This window comes from Callorhinus ursinus, unplaced genomic scaffold, assembly GCF_003265705.2.
Source record: "Callorhinus ursinus isolate GAN/ISIS: 27379988/994484 unplaced genomic scaffold, GSC_fseal_2.0 scaffold61, whole genome shotgun sequence".
Classification (NCBI taxonomy): Eukaryota; Metazoa; Chordata; class Mammalia; order Carnivora; family Otariidae; genus Callorhinus; species Callorhinus ursinus.
Genome location: NW_027397123.1, coordinates 350,796 through 372,160, shown reverse-complemented (window position 1 = coordinate 372,160; position 21,365 = coordinate 350,796). Strand labels below are relative to the sequence as shown.

General features: G+C 53.4%; 1 protein-coding gene across 10 annotated transcripts in view; it reads right to left on the bottom strand.

Moving 5' to 3' along the window:
- The window catches only part of CUNH19orf47 (chromosome unknown C19orf47 homolog), a 34,127-nt gene that overhangs the window by 9,815 nt on the left and 2,947 nt on the right, over positions 1-21,365 (bottom strand). For 3 of the 10 annotated variants that reach the window (XM_025854276.2, XM_025854275.2, XM_025854277.2), the window contains 8 exons: positions 19,983-20,034; positions 17,056-17,143; positions 16,816-16,930; positions 15,079-15,160; positions 10,543-10,680; positions 8,872-9,024; positions 7,261-7,331; positions 4,464-5,780 (listed from right to left, as the gene is read on the bottom strand). In XM_025854276.2, coding sequence (XP_025710061.1) covers positions 5,286-5,780; positions 7,261-7,331; positions 8,872-9,024; positions 10,543-10,680; positions 15,079-15,160; positions 16,816-16,930; positions 17,056-17,143; positions 19,983-20,001 — 1,161 coding nt within the window. In that variant the 5' untranslated portion in view covers positions 20,002-20,034 and the 3' untranslated portion in view covers positions 4,464-5,285. Of the gene's footprint in view, positions 1-4,463; positions 5,781-7,260; positions 7,332-8,871; positions 9,025-10,542; positions 10,681-15,078; positions 15,161-16,815; positions 16,931-17,055; positions 19,290-19,982; positions 20,035-21,365 lie in introns of those variants that run through there. The other 7 variants (XM_025854281.2, XM_073885385.1, XM_025854278.2 and 4 more) reach the window with 5 other exon arrangements.

The window sequence follows — 21,365 nt, the reverse complement described above, 5'->3', positions numbered from 1 at the left end:
CCCAAGAGTCCCTACTGATGAAAAGAAAATGATTGAATAAGTTAATAGAGAAAAGAGACACATCTCCCTTGCAGAAGAATTCCCAGATTTATTTATAATTTATGCCGGTACTTTGCCCTGAAGGAGGTGAAACATAAGCTCCGTGCTCCTTAGGTGTGGGCTTAACCGAGTGACTGACTTCCGTTCCAAGAGTTCAGTACGGAAAGGGAGAGGAACGTGAGAATGGAGAAGTCTGGCAAACAGCAGACAATCAAGCCAGGTAATCAAGGTTAGCATCAACAGGGATCCATCCTGTGGACAGTACGTACCCTAGACATGCTGGGTTAAAAATGCCACTTTACCTCTGAGCTCTTCCTCTGAAAAACACATAACCCTGGTCTAATAACGAGAAAGGCAAATTCCAATGGAGGGACAATCTCTTAATGCAGATTGCCCAGTATTCTTCAAAACTGTCAAGATCATCACCCCACAACCAAGAGGGGCCTAAGGAGGCATGACAACTCCCTATGTGTCTACACGAACGCTCCTGGAACAGAAAAATATATTAAAACTAAGGAAGAAGCTAAGGAAATCTGAATAACGATGGGCTTTAATATTCATGACATCAACATTGGTTCATTCGTTGTAATGAATGAATCACAATACTGTAAGATGCTAGTAATAAGGGAAACTCGATGTGGGGTATATGGGAGCTCTGTCCTATGTGTACTTCTGTAGGCCTGAAATTGTTCTACAAAATGAAGTCCATTCTAAGAAAATAAAGTCTTAAAACACAAATGTAAAAAGGCGAGGCTCCTGGCCCTGGAATCAGACCCAGTCCCATCACTTGCCAGCTGGCTCAGGCTTTGAAGTTTACAGAGGACCCGGTGTTCACAAAGCAAGTAAAGTTCAGTGTGTAGGTGAACATCAGACCGTCAGAGGCCGGTGTATAGAAGCAGCACTCACCAAACTAAGTGAGCTCAGATCCCCAAAGGAGGGAAAGGAGGGATCAAGGTGGTCGCAGCCTAACGACACCAGGCTAAGACACTGGAGGGAGCGGCAGTGGGGCTGCCTGCCACAGGCACCCAAAGTTCCCTGATCTCGTGAGCGACCAGAGGAGGTGGCCTCATCCCAACACCAACCATCCAAACAGAATCGTCCCCGCGGGGCTGGCCCGGATCTGGCTCTGTGATTTACCATGAGCCCTAGGCCCACTGTACCTGCAGTTCACATCTGTTCGTGGGATGAGAATAGGAAGCCCCTGAACTTCATGCTACTGCCCTTTCCCGGAGGACTCGGTGAGTCTGCTGACTTCACAGAGCCTTAGTACTTCCTAGCACAAAGATGTGGTGTTAGCTGTCAGCATTCCCCAACCTGCTCCCTCCGGGGTCTCCAGCTACAAGAGTCCAATGGCTCTGAAGTCCATTTTGGAATGGGGCGACAAGTGTTATGAATGAATCATCTGGAGAATGCCAATGATCTCGGAGGAGAGCCTGGTTCGGATTTGCTATCGACCCGATACCAGTATTTGCACTGAAGTGACATAACTGGAATTCTAAACTGACCCCACATGCGACAAGGTTATCTATCCATTGGAGCACTGCTTATAATAGCCAGAGACTGGAAGCAACCTGAATTCCCTTCCAGAAAGGGCTGGTTAAGTAAATATATGTTACTATTATCTTCCTCTGCCTGTATGCCTATAGGAGTGTGTGTGTGTGTGTGTGTGTGTGTGTGTGTGTCAGCAAAGCACACACACCATAAACACATCTCTGGAAGGGTTCCTCAAGATACTGAAGATACTGGTGGCCTCTGAGGAGGGGACTGGGAGCTAGGAGACTCAGGAAGGAACTTCTCACCATAAAACCTTTTGTATCTTTTGCATTTTGAACCACGTGAATGTATAATAGCTCAAAAATATTTAATACAACCAGAGGAAAAATAACACACTGCTGTGGGTCACAGATGCGGAGGTTGGTGTGGGGGCATCGCCAAATCAAATGGCAGGGATTCTGTGGCTCTGGGAGGCACAGGAGGTGTCTGGTCCGGTCCAGCCAGCAGACGGTGGCAGGATGGGGCGTGACTCTCAAGGCCTGCGGCATCCCACAGCTGCAAATGCTTCCTACAGCAAGTTGATGCGGTGGGGGGGAGCACGTATACGTAGATAACTCTAGAAAATCCAAACCCCTAACCCAGGACCCCACCCTCATCTTTCCGAAAGGTCCTTGTTTCAAACTGCAGTCGAGACAGCACAGGGCAGGGGTCATGGAGCGAGGCTCCCGGTCAGCGGGGTGACACCTTGGACAGTGCTCTCCCCTCTCGGTGTCCGTAAAGAGCAACAGCGACCTGACTTCCCTCACGCAGGTGAGCCTTTCATGGTTAAGTGAGCTATTCGTGTTTTTACATCATTACACATCAAGAAGCCACCCAGGGGGAGCGCCTGGGTGGACCAGTTGGTTGGGCGACTGCCTTCAGCTCGGGTCATGATCCCAGAGTCCTGGGATCGAGTCCCACATCAGGCTCCCGGCTCATTGGGGAGCCTGCTTCTCCCTCTGACCCTCTCCCCTGTCATGCTGTTTCTCTCTCCTCAAATAAATAAATAAAATCTTTAAAAACAAAAAGAAGAAGAAGAAGAAGAACTTACCCAGGGCTCTTAAACTTAGTAACACAGAGTTGAAGAGCAACAAGGAAAGTGCGGAGGCATGCAAGCCCCACCACGAAGGGGCAGCCTCCAGAATCACCACTGTCCACGTCCACTGCCCTCCAGAGGCCTGACTTCACGCAGTGCCCCGCAGGCCTTGCCTGGGCCCCACCACCGGCCCTCACAGTGACGCCCAGCCCTTCACACTCTGGGCCCCGTGCTTGGCCTGCTGCCCAATACACAGCAGCCCCCCGGACGTGCCAGGACTCAAAACCCACAAATAAACAGACAATCGGCTCAGGAAGGTGACACAGGTCTGGGGACGGACGGTGGTGATGGTTATACAGCAACAGGAATGTACTTAATGGCACTGGACGGGGCCCTTACAGATGGTTAAAATGGTCACTCATGTATATTTCACCGCAGTAAAAAAAAAAAAAAAAAAAAAAAATGGGTGAAGTCTCATCTCATCCTCACCTGCTCTTAGGTCGCCCAAACTGCAGCCCATTCCTTGCTAATCACATCAGTTCTATTCTCTAAATGAGAAAAGCGCCCCCAATTCCCTCCTGGGTCCTCTCCTGCCTCTATGCTCCTCTCTAGCTGGTATCACCAGGCCCTCGGCTTTGAACAGAGTTCCCTGAGTGCTCCCCAAAGCTGCAGGTCCCCAGCCCAGGTGCCAGCCCCCCGCCCCCGAGTCCCAGCAGCCCAGCGCCCTCCCGCCCTGGCCTCCTCCCTCCCCAACCTCTCAGTCTCCACAAACAGCACCTCCAGCTAGATGCTCCGGCCCCTCCTCTAGGTGATCCCTGCTCCCCGCCCCCTGCACCCCAACTTCCCATCCATCTGCGCTGCCCACGCTTCCCTCCCTCCTCCCCACGCTTCGCCCCACGCCACCTTCCTTCCTCGCCCGGGCTCCTGCATGGCTGCCTCCCTGCCTCCACCCCTGCCCTCCCCACAATTCATCCCCTCAAGGGGGGCCAAAGCCATCTTCATAAAAGCCAACTCAGACCATCGCTTGCCAGCTTTAAACCCTCCCAAATTTCTCAGGGCTTCTGGAAGATGTCCGAATTCCTCACCTCGGGTCACAAAGCCCCAGGTCATCCGGTCCCAGCCCACCTACCCCAACCGGTGCTCTGGGGCAGGCCCCTCACTCCCTGGCCAGCCCCCCCCCCCCCCGCCCCGGCCTTCATGTTCTTTGCTCCTCTGACCTCAGACCCTTTGCCCTGGCTGTGTCCCCTCCCTGGACCCTCTCTCCTCCTGCACCTCACACAGCCGCTTCTGACCGTTCCCAGCTCAGCCCTTAACCTCGCCTCCTCTGAAAGTCCCCCTTATGCCCAACATCGGAAGAGGCCCTGGCCACTTCTGCCCCTCCCTCCCATTCTTTCGACAGCATGATCCCCCTACCGCCATCTGCCTGGCTAGAGAGGTCGGCCACGCAGGCAGGGGCTTGTCTGCCTCGCTCCCAACGGATCCCCAGTTCCTAGAACAGGCCTGGCACGGAGTAAGGGGCTGTGCAGCAGCGAGCAGGTGTATGATCAGATCGACAGCAACCTGCTGCCTCACAAGGGAGCCTGCAGCTTGGAAAGCTACCAACAGGCAGAGTGGCAGAAACAGGTGAACTATACGGAGGGGGAGGACACAGTGGCAGAAGAGGAGCTGGGTGAGGGGAAGAGGAAGTCCAACTGAACGGTGACCGTGATCATTACTCCCTGCAGCAAAGACATGGCCCACGTGGAGCCTTGACCTTCACGGACAGAGCCCAACCCTTCATTGGCACCCCCACCTACATTGTGCTTTGTGTGAAAAACAACCCTGTGACTCACCCTGAAGGAGGGGAGGGAAACAGTTTGAAAGTCACAAAAATATATTAAAATAGCTGTTTTCTTCTCTCTCTTTCTCTTGGTACTGGCCTCCCTTCCCAGCGACCCTTGCCCACCACCCACCACGGGCTTTCAGAGGAAAAGGTGCCCAGGGCAGGAAAACAGAGGCGCCCCCGCTGCAGCCCAGGGTTGGGGGAGGTCCCTCCAGCCCGGGCGTGAGGGCAGCTAACAGTCTCTACAGGCTCGACGCCACCGCCGACGAGGGGGTCGCTGGGAGGCCGGAGGTGCAGGAGGGTCAGGCAGGACGCAGCGCACGGTCGGGCCTTGCCACGGGGACAGAAAACAGAAGAGAAATGAACAGTGTGAAGAGAGGGAGAGACAGAGAAGTTAAAGGAGCCGTGGGGAGGGGGGACAGCTGGGGGAGGGGGCAGAGGAGCGAGGGGAAGTCGGGACGTCGGTAAGGTGGGGGGACTCTGTGGGGGACTGGGGAGGCTGGGGAGCTGGGGCGGAGGCAGCAGATGCTGCCGAGGGGCAGGAGGGGGAACAGAGGAGGGAAAAGAGCACTTGGCTCTGGGAGAGGTAGAAAAGTGGGTCCTGCCAAAGGCCACAGTCCGAGAGGAGAGAACAAAGGACGTGAAAAAGGAAAGTCCTAGAGCAGCAAGGCCAGGCCACAGCGACCATGTCAGACTCAGAACACTGGGGTGAGCCCCCAGAAAGCTCGGGCCGGCTCGAATGCCTGAGGGAGACAAGCAGTGTCATCCAGGAGCCAGCAGAGGGCTGGGCATGGCCTCACGCGAGCCTCTGCCAGAGCCAGGAGCCTAGAGAGGGGCCCGTGCCCCGCCCAGAGGCTAGAAGGTCCTGCGGCCCAGTCTTTTGAACACGCTCACTGTGCCCGCATGGTCCATCTGGGCGCCCAGGCCCTCGCTGGAGCTGCTCCCCCGGGGCCCCACCAGAGTCCTCTTAATGGTGACCTTGACCTCGGCCAAGGACTTACTCTTGGTGCTCGTGACCTGGCTGTCCTGGGCCTCGGGCACAAGGGCAGCCTTGCCCAGTCTCTGGATGATGCTGACTTTGGACAGGGACTCCGGCTTCCTCTCGAGCCCCGGGCGTGAGGAAAGGGCCAGGCGCCGCAGTGTCGGGGTGGCTGCCGTCGCGGCCGAGCTTGTGGCCTTGGCTTTGACAGTCAGTGCCGGCTGGGGACTGGGCTTGGCTGGGCCCCGGCCCAGCTTCTTCAGGACCCCGGCATACTGCAGGACAGAGCTGCTGCTGTCATTGTCGCTGTCCCAAGCCAGATCCTCATCCATCTCTGGGGTGGCCCCCAGGCGGCTGAAAACTCCTGTGGGCTGCAGGGGTCAGAGATGGGACAAGTGAGTCACTTAGTCATTCAACACGCATGAGTGCAGTGCTGCCTCACCGTGCCCGGCCTCGCTGGGAGGAACACCCATCGGTGACACGGTGACACACTAGCCAGTGGTGAGAGCCACTGACCTTGGCCGAAGTTCAGGAGAGACTCCCTGCACAAGGGACATCTGAGATGAGATCTGCAAGTGTGGGCACATAGGTCTAATAAAGATGGGAAGAGAGCGGGTGGGCCACACACAGAGAGAAGACCATTTGCAAAGGTCTACAGAGGAACATGACAAAAGACGAATTTGGTCATTCACTCAACAAGTTTCTCCTGAGTCCCGACTGTCCCTGGCCCTGCCCTCAGGGGGCTCACAGTCCAGTGGGGGAGCCAGATCTGGCAGTGGAAATGACACAAACAACTCCCTAATTACGACAGTGGTGCATTCTCTGGACGAGACAGGAGTGCCGGCGAGCGGGAGATGGGGAAGCCTCCTCTGGGAGTTCAGGGACGCCTTCCCCCAGGTGCTGACGTGTAAGCCACGCCCTCAAGGATCAATCAGCCGAGAAAAGAGCAAGGGCCAAGCCCCCAAGGCAGGAATAAGAATCTTATCTATGGAGCACTCCCTCTGTGCTAAGCTCTTTAGGTGGCTGCATCTTCTAGCCACATGATCCTGAGCGTGATTATCATGCTCATGATAAGACTCTAGGAGGTGAGAAAAAGGTCAGGTAAGCCCTGGTGAGCAAGGGGTGGAGAGGCAGGAAACGCAGCGGGGGAGCTCCGGCGCAGTTAATCGAAGGTGACATTCAAAGCGTGCCTACCACGCATCAGACACCCCCAGCACTGTGCAGGTATATCTCACTTAATCCTCACAACCACCCGACGAGGTGGGTACTAGACAGATAAGGAAACTGAGGTACAAGGAGCTTAAGTGACGTGGCAAAGCTGGATTCACACCGGGCAGGGCTCAGGCCGTGTGCTCCTAAGCACACACCGTCCCTGGGCCCTGCAGGCCGAGGCAAGAAGGGCGGCGCTCATCTTGACCACGGTGAGCAGCGTCTGATTGGGGGGCAGGTGGCCTGTCCTGTGGATGGGCACACACTGCCGCTGCGGGGGAGGGGCAGGAGATGGGGGGAGGTGGCAGAGCAGGGAAGACAGATGGGGCCGTCACTGGAGCCTGCCTGGAATGGGGGCACTGGGGCATCCCTGAGACAGGGCCTGGGAGAGGAGTCCCTTTAGGGGAAGATGCCGAGGCCAGTCTGGGACAAGGAGGTGGGAGCGGCCGGAGGGCGGCAGGCAGGAGTCAGCCAGACCCCAGGCACTGGAAATCAGGAGAGCGGTCGAGGTGCGAAGAAGGGAACTGAGGCTGTTAAGGTGGGTGAGGCGGCACAGGGAGTATGAGGGCCTAGATGTGGGACGGACACCCGCAAGGGAGACAAATTAGAGCACGTCAGGTGGTTTCCCCGTTCCCAACTCACTTTATTGCCTGTCGTCGTGTCTGCCTTGGTCTCGGCGCCGAGGCGGTCAAACACAGACGTCCTCTGGAGACCTGGGAGGGAAGTGAGCCCTCAGCCAGCACCTGCTGAGCAGCGCACGGAGCCCAGGCCTGGCCGAGCACCATGCATCGTGCAGACAAGGGAGGGGAGACACGGCTAGTCCAGGCCCAGGCAGCTCTGGTCCAGGCAGGCACAGACTCTACGTCTACACCCTGGCTAACACTGACCCACACGTCCCTGGCTAGTGCCAACTGTTGGAAGGATCCACTGAAACTGACCCGTGGGCTCCTTGACTGTACAAGTTCGAGAAATGTGTGTGTGTGCAAAGGGTTCTTAATTCCTAGTTGTTCCCTTTACTCTTTTGGGGGTCATGGGGCTCTGAGAGCCTGCCGACTGGTGATAAGCACTCTCCCTAAATCCCAACCCAAATAGCCATCGATAGAATGTTTACTAAGTCATGATATATAAATACGATGCATATATTAAATGACCATTAAAAAGAGTGAAAGCATGGGGCGCCTGAGAGGCTCAGTCGGTGAAGCGTCTGCCTTCGGCTCATGATCTCGGGGTCCTGGAATCAAGTCCAGCGTTGGGCTCCCTGCTCAACGGGAGGCCTGCTTCTCCCTCTGCCCCTCCCCTGCCTGTTCTCTCTCACTCTCTCTCTAATAAATAAATAAAATCTTTAAAATAAATAAATAAATAATAAAAAATAAAAAGAGTGAAAGCAGACCCACAATCCAGGTGAAAAGATCTCAATACAAAAGTTCTAGAATGGGTCGCCTGAATGGCTCAGTCAGTTAAGCGTCTGCCTTTGGCTCAGGTCATGATCCCAGGGTCCTGGGATCGAGCCCTGCATTGGGCTCCCTGCTCTGTGGGGAGTCTGCTTCTCCCTCTCCCCGCACCCCCACCCCCTGCTCATGCTCTCTCTCTCTCCCCCTCCAAAAAAACTTAAAAAAAAAAAAAGTTCTAGAACAATACCTACAGGATGATGCTATTTGTGATTTTTAAAAAACACTCATATGGGCCTATGTACAAATGCATGCATGCAAGCTCACAGATGCTGGTCTGGGTAGGTTAACGATGGCGTGGGATATGCGAGTGAGGGGACAGAGTCCGTCGGTACTGTATATTCTTCTGCACCATGTGAATGTTTTTCCATGAGGATATGTACAATATTCTAAAAGGAACACTGTGGGGAAGACCCTCTCTGTACCCCAGCTAGGGACTGAACCTCAACCAGGCTCCTCTGGCTCATAATGATGGCTCCCACGCTTTGGGCACCTGCCCTCAGCCAGGCATGGTCCCCACGTCACAGGCAAGCAGTCACGGAGTCCGAGTCCCCACCGCTCGGGGAAGAGGCGCCAGCCAAGGCACTAAGGAACCCTGCAACACTAACTGCAGGACGACAGGGCGGAGGCAGTGACGTGTCCTCCTCCTCTACGGCCACCATCGCTGTCCCCTCGGTCCAAGGCCCCCTGGATCTCGCTAGAGCCTGCCTCTCAGCCAGTGCCTGCAGCTGTGACCAACCCCGCACCATGCAACCAAAGGGAAATGCAGCCTCTACGCCCAAGGGCGCCCCCGCCGGGCCAATACCTTTGGCCGCCTGTTGCTGCTCCAGGATCTTGCGGGTCCGGGGGGTGGTGCCTTTGGGCATGTTGATGATGTACTTCCCCTCCATCTCGGCCGTGACCCGGCGCCGCTTGGTGGGGACAGCCAGGCTCTCCTCCTCCCGGCGGGCCAGGGCTGCTGGGGAGGGGGGGGGGAGGTGAGCATCTTTTGGGATGGAATGTTCTCCTGAGGTGGGGGCTGGACGCCCAGCGAAGGGCACAAATGTGCCCTTTATTTCCATGTGTTCGAATGACTAGAATCCCTTATCTTCCCAACCACCACCGACTCCAAACCACCAAGAAATTCAGAGGTCTAGGTGCAACAGGGTTGTTGATGGCGCTCAGAATCCCCACTCGGTGGCGGGCCTCGCAAGGCTCCCTATGGCTCTGTCCCTGCCCCCCCCTCCCCCCGTAGGCTGACCTCCCAGCCCAGCCAGAGTCACTTCAGAAAGGGGGAAAGGTTCAAGAGCTCCAGCTAGGTGGTGGTTTCACGGGTGTAACAATTTTTTTAAATTAATCAAACTGTATACTTACAATGTGTACATCGTACATAAGTAAATTATAGCTCGCTTAAGATTAAAAAAAAAAAAAGAATCCCCTCAACACATCTGAGCCGGGTCACTCCCAGGCTCACTGTCCTTTCAATACTTCAGAAATGAATTTTAACTTTCTTGCTCATGACACACAAATCAAAAAGGCCAAAGACGGGGAGGAGGCACTTCTAAACACACAGGGCAGAAGGGGAGCACGGGCGGCAGCGGTGGACAGGGCCCCCCTCCCTGGGCCTCAGTTTCCACTTGTGCCAAGATCTTTGCTGTGGGGGTGAGGGCAACAAAGGCAGGACAGTGGGGCAGACAGCAGGAGGAGGGCTTGGAAGCCCAAAGGCCGGAGTCCTATTCCCAGCTTTCAAGCTGAGACCTGGAAGAAAAACAAAGGCCAAGCACAGAAGTCTTTGGAGGAAGAGTGTGCTGGGAGAAAGGAACATCAGGGGAAAGGCCCACGATGGGAAGGAGCCTGGAAGGGACACATGGGAGGGAGCCAGGGGAAGAGATGCAGGAGATGGATGCACATTATACAGAGCCTATAAGGACATGTGGGAAGATGACTTTACTACTGGAACAATGGGAAGCTCCGGAGAGTCCTAGCACAGGGTGAGAGGATCAGGTCAAAGGTCTGGAAGGATCCTCGTGGCTGCTGAGAGGAAACGGTAGCTTCCTGACCTCTGACCCCTGCCTCAAGCACAGGGCCTGGCACCAGTATGGGCCCTGGTGAGCATCTGGGAAAAGAGACTGAGCCACCTATAGTCCACAGCACTATACTGAACACTTAAGACCTTATGCAAAGGGTAATGTCAACATGAAGTGTTCTTTCCACAATAAAAAATAAATAAAAAATCTGAAACAACTGAACCGACCACTGAGAACTACAATACACCTGTACTGTTAGGTACACCATCTCAAGGGCTTCCCACTGTCCCCATTCTACAGACTGGGAAAGCAAGGCCCACAGAGGTGCAGGGGCTTGACCAAGCCTGAATGCTCTGGACACCCTGTGGTCTTCAAAGCACCCAGCTACATTGGGAACATGACCTCCGAATACCATCTGCCAACCCACCCTCACCCCCAGCTCGTCCCGCCATCCACCCAAGTCCCCTCACCGGCAGCCTTGGCACTCTTCGCTGCCATCTTGTTGGACACAGTGACCGAGATCTTGGAGGTGCTGGTGTCCGGCCGCCTGGGGGGAGTGCCGGGTGGGGAGTCGCGGTTCAGGCTGTTGGCGATCATTCGAGAGGCGGCTGCAGGGAGGAAAGGGGAGAGTCCAGTCGTGCCAGGGCACCGGGGATGGGGGCCAGGACGGAGAAGGAAAGTCTTGGGACTGAATGGGGAAGGGGCAGCTAGAGTCACGCTGTGTCTACACGGCCATGATGGGGGTGCCTGGGGGCGGGCCAGTCTAACCAGGAGCTAGCCCACCCCTCGCTGTGTGGCGGCCTTTCCTGTGGCCCTAGACCAGCCTGGTTCCCATCACACCTCACCCAAGCTCCTCTCCCGGCTCCGCTTCACCATGCTGGTCTGGGGGATCTTCCCCACCCAGCACCTCTTCATAGCACATGCTGTTCCCTCGACCTGGCATGCAGTTACCCGAGCACCAACCAGCTTGCCCTGGCTCTTCACTCAGGTCTCCTCTCCGACGGCACCTCCTCAGAGAAAGCTTCCTGCACCACTCCATCAACCTCCACCGGCCTGACCCTATGCTAGGCTTGCTTTTGTCTCACAACCCTAGTTACTGCTTGACACTAAATGACACGGATTTGTCTACTGGTGGGCTCTCGGGCGAGTATGCAGGCCCCACCAGGAGACAATGCCTGTTTATTTCTGTATCCCCAGAGGTTGCAACAGTTTCTGGCACTTCACAGGTCCTCCATAAACATCCACTGGAAAAAATGAACACTCTCACGGAAAATCCCAACATCCCTACCAGAACAGGATCTACTGCAAGCCAATTTTACAGGTGAGGAAGCAGGGACTCCAGGAGGGGTCCCTCCGCCAGGCCCCTGAGCAATGGTGAGTCCGGCTCCAGGAGGGCCATGGGAAGACATGCAGTGGCGTCCCTCTGGGGGTGAGGGACAGGAGTGAGGGCCGTCTCTGGTGGCCCCAGTCTTCTGCGGAGCCGAAGGAGGGATCCCAGGGCACCAGGGGGGAGCTACGCCACGCAGATGGGAGGGCCAGCCCCAGTGTGGGAAGGACACGGGTCTCATCTCGGGCACAGTGTAGCTGGTTTTAGGGCCCGGGTTTCAAAAGCTCCTGGGGAAGACCTTCATGCTGCCCCGGCTTGCTCCACAGTCCCGGGGACCCCCCACCCCACTGGCTTTTAGATTTTGGTATTCCACCCTACCCACCCCCTAAAAGCCTTCCCTTTTTCTGCTATGTGCTCTCTCTCAAAACCTACTGAAGTCCCCCATACTGACCCTTGATATGCTATTACAATTATATGTTGCTTGGTTGGTTTTTGAAATTATAAGTAGAGCATACAGAAAAAATCCATCAAACCTACACAGACCACTTAACAGAAAGTCAACTCCCACATACCCACCACCCAGGTCAAGAATTGGGAGCCTTCCTCACATGATTGTGATGAGCACCAGGTATTATATGAAACTGATAAATTACTGAACGCTACATCTGAAACTGATGATGTATTAGAAATTGGCTAATTAAATTTAAATTGAACAAAAAGAAAAAGAAGAAGAATTGGAGCTTTCCAAAGTCCGGGGATTGGCCCTTCCCAATCAGACCTCCTCCTTCCCCCTACCAGGAAAAAATGGTCGGTTTTCAGCCCGGCTCACTCCCCTGGTAATGACCGGTATATACCCTTTCACAGTTTTCCCAAGACTTTTCTTCAGACAGCTCTGAAGCCGGATGGGGGTGGCTTTCTGGTGAGCTGTGCAGAACCTCCTGGGGTGGCTGGGATGGTCTGCTATAGAAGGTACGCAGCTGAGAGGCCCTGCCTCTTGCAGTGTACCCAGGGGGAAACACCTTGCTTGAAAGGGATAAGGGATGTGATGTTTCATCACGACGGGTAATTACCATTGAGGTGGAAGAAAACAACTGTCTCTGCCCTAATGAATTTAAGCTGTAGTCAGATGTCAGACACACAGATACAGACACGCATATTCAAAAGCGTATATTATAAAGTGCATACAAGTGAGTGTACCAAAAATGCTGTTCTGGAACATTCTTCCCTACTCCCTTTCCCTCTTTGCCTGTTTCCCCTATTCCTCCCAATTGCCTATTTTCTCCACTAGTAATTTTGTTAGTTTTTTTAAATTTGTTTTAAACGAAGACCTTCAGAAGGCTATAAAAAATACACACTATCTGACTTCAGTTTTATATACTTGACAGACTAGCAAAAAAGACTAACAAAAATAGACATTCTGTGCTGTGGGAAATCAGGGTAATGGGTGCCCCGGAAAGGGGGGCAGTGATGCTGGTCAGGTTTCTGTTTCTGGATTTGGATGCGGCTAGCTACACGGCCGTTGCGCCTGTGGAAAGTGATTCAGCTGTACCTTCATGATCGCACACTTTCCCAGATGTAAGTTCAGGCAGACTGTCGCAGGAAAGAACTCCCAATTTGTTCAGCCTCCCTTTGTCCATGCCTTTGGGTGGCACTGCCCACACCGACGCTGGGCTCAGGCACGTGACGGGCTTTGGCCAATGGGACAAGAGCAAGAGTTATACAAGCGGAAGCTTAAGAGGTGCTTTGCACCGTGGGGCCTGCCCTCTCATGCTGCTCTGGGTAACCCTACGATCAGCACCGTGTGGACGAGCCCAGGCTCGCCTGCTGGAAAACGAGCGACATGTGGCCCAGTCACCTCTGTTGGCCCAGATGACATCAAGCCAACCACCAGACGTGTGAGTGAGGCCATGCTAGATCACCCAGCCTCAACCGAGCTGCTAGATGACCACTGAGATCAGCTGAGCTGGCCCAGAACAGAACTGACCGCCCAGGTCATAAAATCATGAGAAATAAAAAGTCAGTGCTTTAAACCCATTTGGGGCTTGTTATGCAGCAAAGGCTAATATGCATATAAGATTTTTTTTAAAGTTTATTTTTCTTGGGATGCCTGGGTGGCTCAGTTGGTTAAGTGTCTGCCTTCGGCTCAGGTCATGATCCCGGGGTCCTGCCAGCTTCTCCCTCTGCTTGCTTGCTTGATCTTTCTCTCTCTACCCCCCTCTCCCTCTGACAAATAAATAAATCTTAAAAAAATAAAAATAAAGGTTTTTTTTTAAATTTTATTTATTTATTTGAAAGAGAGAGAGAGAGACACAGCGAGAGAGGGAACACAAGCAGGGGGAGTGGGAGAGAGAGAAGCAGGCTTCCTGCCGAGCAGGGAGCCCAATGTGGGGCTCGATCCCAGGGCCCCGGGATCATGACCTGAGCCGAAGGCAGAAGCCCAACGACTGAGCCATCCAGGAGCCCCAAGTTTCTTTTTCTTTTTTTTTTTTTTAAAGATTTTATTTATTTGACAGAGAGAGACACAGCAAGAGAGGGAACACAAGCAAGGGGAGTGGCAGAGGGAGCGGGAAAAGCAGGTTTCCCGCGGAGCAGGGAGGCCGATGCGGGGCTCGATCCCAGGACCCTGGGATCATGACCTGAGCCAAAGGCAGATGCTTGACCATCTAAGCCACCCAGGTACCCCTCAAGTTTATTTTTCTTAAAAAGATATCACACTGGGGCGCCTGGGTGGCTCAGTCATTAAGCGTCTGCCTTCAGCTCAGGTCATGATCCCGGGGTCCTGGGATCGAGCCCCGCATCGGGCTCCCTGTTCAATGGGAAGCCTGCTTCTCCTTCTCCCACTCCCCCTGCTTATGTTCCCTCTCTTGCTGTGTCTCTCTCTGTCAAATAAATAAAACCTTTAAAAAAAAAAAGGTATCACACTGCTGAAAAAAAACAAATGTATAAATACAGTCTGTTCCCACCATTCACAGATTCCCTACTTGCAAATGTGCCTCTTCGCTAACATTGATTTGTAACCCCAAAACCAATACTTGTGATGCTTTTGTGGTCATCCACAGCCAGGCACTGAACAGTGAAAGACCTGAGTCACCTGACACCCACTCGCCCCCTGAAGTCAAACGAGGTGACGCTCTGCCTTGTTGTGTCAGCTCTCACACAAGTAAACAAGTAGGCTTCTCGCGGTCTATTTCGTGCCATGTTTTTACATTTTTGTGCTTTTTGTTAGTGATTTTGCTGTTTAAAATGGCCCCCAAGCATAGTGACAAGGTGGTTTCTAGTATTCCCAAGTGATGTGCCTCACGGAGAAAATATATGTGTTAGATTAGCTTTGTCCAGGCACGCGTTATAGTGCTGCTGGTCCCCGGCTCGATGTTAACGCATCGACCTATAACAGATGAAAAGTCTTTAAACAGAAACACACATAAAGTCGGGTCTGCACTGATCAGTTGGCAAAGATGTTGTAACCAGAGGCTCGCAGGAACCTAACCTTGTATTTCCTCCGGGAGCAGCGACTCGGGACTCGCTAATTCAGTGTTCGCTTAATAGAACTTTATAGAACAGAACTGCCACCAATGAAAATCAGCGGCTGAGAGAACCTGAGATGCAGACTCCAGGTGTGTCCCCTTGACAACTAAACTACATGAATAAAGGGAAGGACTCCTAGGTGGGTGGGACTCACCGCTAGAGGCGCCTCGGCGGATCTCGCCTGGGATGGGGCTGGGGTTGCAGGGCACTGACTCAGTGGCAGCCTTGCACATGTCCTGTAAAAAACAAAAAAAAAAAACAAAAAAAAACCAGGCGTCTGGGTTACCAGAGGGACAAGGGCATGAGGTCCGGGAACAGAAATCTGAGCAACACTGGAGGGATCAGAGTCCGAGCTGCTAGAGAAGAGATTTCAGAACATTTCACTCCCAACCATGAGAAAGCAGCAGACACACCCAAACGGAGAAACGTTCTGCAAAACACCTGAGCAGTACTCTTCAAAACTGTCAAGTTCATCAAACACTGGGCAAGACTATGGAACTGTCGCAAATTAACAGAGACCAAGGAGACGTAAGGAGACTTAAGTAAATTGCATGGTGGTATTCGCGGAAGAGGAAGAAGACATCGGTGAAAGAGAACTGAGAAAATCCAAGCAGTCTGTGGTGTAGTTAGTGGGAGCGTGCTAACGTTCCCTTCTTATTTTTGACAAACGCGCCATGTTTACGCGCGGTGCTAGCATGAGGGGAAGCTTAGGGAAGGAGATACAGAAACCTTCTGTACTGTTGTCAGAACTTTTCTGTAAACCTAAAGTTGTTCCCAAATTTAAAAGTTTAAAGGGGGAAAAAAAGCTTTGCTCAGTGGCCTGTTCTGTGATAACTCGGGGAATGCCCCTGACTTGACAGAGTGCTCGCTGTGGGGTCCTGGCTGGATGATGGCCAGGTGAAGGCCGGTCCCTGGGTCGGGGAAGCAGCCAGCGTTTGGTAAAGTGAGGGTCTGAGAGCACAGCTCTGAGGCAAGCTTGCTTCTCAGTCGAGTGGAGTGCGCAATAAATGAGTTAAAATGAGTAAAGGATGGAGACAGGTCCTGACAGGCTATGGTAAAGCCTCGGTAAGTGTCAGCTATCAAGATTCAACAAGCTCTTCATTCCAGGTCTGGCCTCGGTGCCACACACACTATCTGGTAGGTGGCCACAGTCCCCTATACAGGAGTGGAGTGTGAAAAGCCTGTTTCAGAGAGACTCAGGGAGGTAAAGATCACTTGTCTAAGGTCACTGTAAGTGGAAGGGCCAAGAATGGAATAACCATGTTGTTGGCCAAGTCACCGACCGAGTCCCACAGGGGGAGCTCCTGTCCTGGGGACAGAGAAGAGTCCTGCTAATGATGATCATCATTATGAGGAAGATGAGAACTAGTAATGATTAATAGAGAGCCTTTACTGAGGCCCAACTATTTACACTGTACTGGGGCTTTATTTAATTCGGTTAAATAAACCACTTTGCGGGGCGCCTGGGTGGCTCAGTTGGTTGAGCGACTGCCTTCGGCTCAGGTCATGATCCTGGAGTCCCGGGATCGAGTCCCACATCGGGCTCCCTGCTCAGCGGGGAGTCTGCTTCTCCCTCTGACCCTCTTCCCTCTCGTGCTCTCTGTCTCTCATTCTCTCTTTCTCAAATAAATAAATATAAATAAATAAATAAATAAAATAAATAAATAAATAAACCACTTTGCAAGATAGGTCTGCCTATCTGCATTCTACCAATGGAGAAAGAAAGGCTCAGAGAGGTTAGGCAACACGCCCAATGTCACACAGCAAATGGTACAACCAGCCTTGGAACTCAGGTCTGCCTGCTTTTGCTTCCAAGCCTCCTGCTGGCTCTGCTACCGTCCCTCCACCGCACCTTAAACCGAGGGACCAAGGGGTTGGGCTGCGCACCCACCTGACGGTGCACCACCTTGGCATGCTTGAGGATGGCAATGATGTCGCCCACCACAGTCACGCCCAGCTCATTCATGATCTCTTTGTTGAGATCCAGCAGCATGCTCTTCTGGATCCTGCAGGGGAGGGTCACCAGTGAGGCCACAAGTGGGTCAGGACGGATGGGCCAGCCAGCTCCCTTCTCCCCCCACCTCTCCCCTCCTCTCTCCAAGTTCCCGCTCTGTCCCCTTGGCCCCCTTACCTATTATCCACAAACATCACAGCGTAATTGACAGCAGGCCCCGGAGGAATGCCGGCTTCCTTAAAGAACTGGATCCACTCGGAAGTGGCTGGGGGATGGACAGGGCTCATTATTCCCATTATTCTCTCCAGAGAAGAGTAGCCGCAAAACCACGGCTCCCACAAATTAAATGCTCACCGTACGCCAGGTCCTGGCCGAGCGCTTCACGGAAGCAGTGGAACTCAGCCCGCCCACACCCCTGTGAGGAGCTCAGCAGCATCAGGACCGCCTCACTCTGCCAACCAGGAGACTGAGGCCACGAAGGAGGCCTGAGGGGACTGAGAGCCCGAAGCCCATGTGCTTCTGTACGGCCCTCCTGCTCACAGCTCTGCCCTGGCTGCGAGCCACCACGACCATCCCCACGCTTGGCCAGTGCCCGAGTTCAGGGAGCCGGGGCTCTGGGTTCTCCGCCCTGGTCCCCACTGGCAGGCCCAGCTCCCGAGGGTGACAGGATCCACAGGTGACCGGAAAGAAGGGACACAGCCGGCCTATGAGCGCCAGCAAGCCCTCTCCTCACCACAGAAGCAGCAAGCAGAGGCTTTGGTGCTTGCGTTCAAATTCTGGCTCTGCCACCTCCTGGCTAAGGGCCTATGGGAACTTAAAGCTTGGGGGTCTCCGTTTCCTCCTCTGTAAATTTAGGGATAATACACTCAGTAAGGACTTATGGAGGACTTGGCACAGGCCAGGTCCCATTTTTAAGGACCGGGGATTCCAGGACACAAGACAACATCCCTGCCCTCATCGAGCTCACGTTCCAGTGATAACGCCCACATTCTTGCATACTTGGATCACTGTGCAGACTCGGTGAGAGGCCCCATAAAGCCCCATAAAGGACTTTGAGTGACACCTGGCCCAGGGGACAATCTCATCTCATAGCAGCTGCTGCTATTCTTATTCTGCCACCACTACCACCGCCAAGGCCAAGACCAGGGACACACCCACCCATGAAGCCTTATTTTTTTCTAAACTTGTCTGTTTAGCCTCTTGGGTGTGACCTTCAAACTGACCCTGGTCTGGCCAACGGGTGTTAGATAAGATCACTAATTCTAAGAACTTTCTTTTCACATTTTAACATCTCTGAAACTAAGAGCCACCGGGCAATCAATGGTGTGCCGTGGTTTCACTGGGGAAACTTTTTTCTTTAATAGCACTACACCCAACCATCAAAACAAGAAATTTGCTACTGCTATGCCCATTTTGCTTATAAAACCACTGAGGCTCAGAGTGGGGAAAGAGACTCTGGTCTAGGTGACTTCAGGGATCGGGCACAGGCCCAGGGGCCACCCCTCTGCCCACCTGGCCACAGGCCTATCTCCCCAAGATTGAGGGGAGGTGAGGAGCTCATGCCCTTAGGACTTCTGCCACCAGCCCAGAGGACAGGGGGCCTTTTTCTGCCTTACACAGGCACTATCCACCTGCCCAGGCATGGGGCCCTGGGTTCCATTAGCCAAAAGCAGGCAACTTTGTCCATTAAAGAAAACACACATAATGATCCCACTTATATGAAATGTCCAGAATAGGTAAATATCTATAGAGATCTACAGAGACAGAAAGCAGATTAGTGGTTGCCAGGGGCTGGCAGGGAAGAGAGTGACTGTTAGTTAATGGGTATGGGGGCTTTCGGGGAGTGATGAAAAGGTTTTGAAACTGACTGTGCTGATGGCTGCAGAACTCTGAACACAGAATATAAAAACCACTGAACTGGACACTTTTTAAAATAGGGGAATCATATAAAATGTGAACCGTATCTCAGTTATGTTGTTATTAAGGGGGGAAAAGAAGCCACATCGTTTGGGGGTGGCTAGCTGCCTGAAGCAAAGTCGAGGAACTGCAAACGTCCCCACATCGGGCCCTTGCCATCATTTCACGTCCTACTAAAGAGAAAAATATGCTGCAAAGTAAATGGTCAGGAGCACCCCCATTCCAGAAAGAGTAAGAGGGGACACACAACATGTGTCGTGGACTCAGTGACGTACAGTTTGCCATACACAGCAGGAGACACACACTGGAATATTCACAGCAGCTGGTCTGTTAACAGCCCCAGCCCAGAAGCAATGCAGGATCGTGGACAGAAGCAGAGAAACCAAGGGTGGTCACACGCAAGAAATACTACACAGCAGCTCAAAGGAAAGAACTGCAGCTACACGCAGCCAGAGGGGACTTCCGGCCGTTATGCGGAGCAAAAGAAGCCACACCCAGAGCAAGAGACAGAACATTTCCAACACCCCAGAAACCCCCCCTGCCCCCACCACATTCCCTATGTAGTGATGTCTCTCTGTTTCTCGAGGGCAGCCAGCACCTTCCAACAGCATGGATTGGTTTTGCCTGTTTCTGTGCTTTATAGAAATGGAATCATAAAGGATGTAGTCCCACGTTTACTTTCTAATTGCTCTCATGACCACACAAGGATGTCCTATGTACTTCTCTATAGGCACAAATCTCAAAAAACATACAAGCTACCCGCTAACCTCTGTGCTTTGGCAATCCCACGGTGCAGAGCTTAAAGAGAATATAGTGATGGGGCTTATGAGAATCCTAACAGCTAACATTTGTTGGGAACCATGCCCAAGGTCGGACATGCAATAACCTACTTAACCCTTACAGCATCCCAGGACGTGGGGACTGCTAGTTTCTCCGTTTTACAGGTGAAAAAACTGAGGCTCTGCTGGGCTCCACATCACCAAGTTCTTTAAGGCTAGACTATGCCATCGGGAGGCCAAGATACAGAGTGGCTAGGCCCTGGGCAGGCCGCAGCCCCGCCTCCGAGGTCCTCAGGCAACAGCTGTTCCTGCCAGTGACCTGGCCCTCCCTCCCCCACCTCGTCCAAGGTCATACCTCAGAAAGGGCACTGGGGAGGGGGAGCCCCGGAGAGAAGGCCACAGACTCACCCATAGTCACTGAGACCATTGTCTCTCCGGCTCTGGTGCTGCTCCCGGGAGCCTGGAAGAGAGAACAAGGGCAGAGGGCCCATGAGTCGCCATCGGGCTATGAGTGTTTGTTCCTCCTTCGCTGCCTGTCGGGCCTGCCTGCCAGCCAGAGGAGACTGCCCAGGCTGGGGGCTCACAGCCCAGGAATAGCCTGAACACCTGGCAGGAAGTCAGCCTGGGACAGAGCTGCCACAACTCTCATGGTTGCCTGGGACAAGGCCCAGGGATGGCAAATGTCTACAGCTCCATCCCCACACACCTCAGAAGTTTCTGGCTGGGATAAGAGAGGGAGAGAAAAAAAAAAAAGACACCCCCCACTGCCACCACCCCCCCGCTCAAGACTTTAACCATATGAATGCCCATTAGTCATCCATTCACAAATTATTTACCGACAGCCTACAACGTGCGAGGCACTATTCTAGGAGCTAAAGATCCTGAGGTGAACAGAAATACAGAGCGTGGCATCTAGGTGGGGACAGGGGAAGGGGGACGAGAGAGTAAACAAGCAAAACGGATCACAATACGGTGAGTCAGAAAGCCCTCGGTGTCACGCAGAACAGAGAGGGCCTGGCAAGGCAGGGAGGGGTTGTGATTCGAAATGGGGCGAACAGGGGAGACCCCTCTAAAGCGACAGGAGACCCGAAAGAGGTGGAGGAGTGAGCCCCGTGGTTTTACAGAGGAAAAGCGTTCCAGGAGAAGGTATAGCAAGTCCAGTGTCCAGAGCCAGGAACCCATCTGGCATGGGTGCGAGACGGCACGGAGCCGGGGTGACTGCGGGAAGTAGAGGCAAGTAGGAGGAGCTGAGGGCAGAGAGGTGGGCCACCACATCAGGAGAGCCTCGGACAAGAAATGGAAAACCAACGTCCACTTAAGTAAGACGAGCGGGTGCCAGAAAGCTGTTAAGGACACATTAGCACCAACGGGGACTTTCCCCTGAACATTACTGGGCACCGGGGTGGCTCAGGTCATGGTCCCAGGGTCCTGGGATCGAGCCCCGAGTTGGGCTCCCTGCTCAGCGGGGCGCCTGCTTCCCCCTCTCCCCCAGCTGCAGCGTCCCCTGCTTATGCTGTCTGTCAAATAAATAAATAAAATCAAAAAAAAAAAAAAAAAAAAGGAAACTAAAGGGAAAAACTTCCTTGCCTGATAATTCACTGCGATCTGCCTCCAGGACCACTTGTCCCACTCAGCCGCCCTATCCTTCTCTGGCCCTACCCTCTGCTCCAAGCCCTCTGCCCTCTTCCTTCACTCTACTCCCCTCTACCCACTCCGACCCCTGATTTTTTTTTTTAATATTTTATTTATCTGAGAGAGAGAGCATGAGAGTGGGGGGATGGGCAGAAGGAC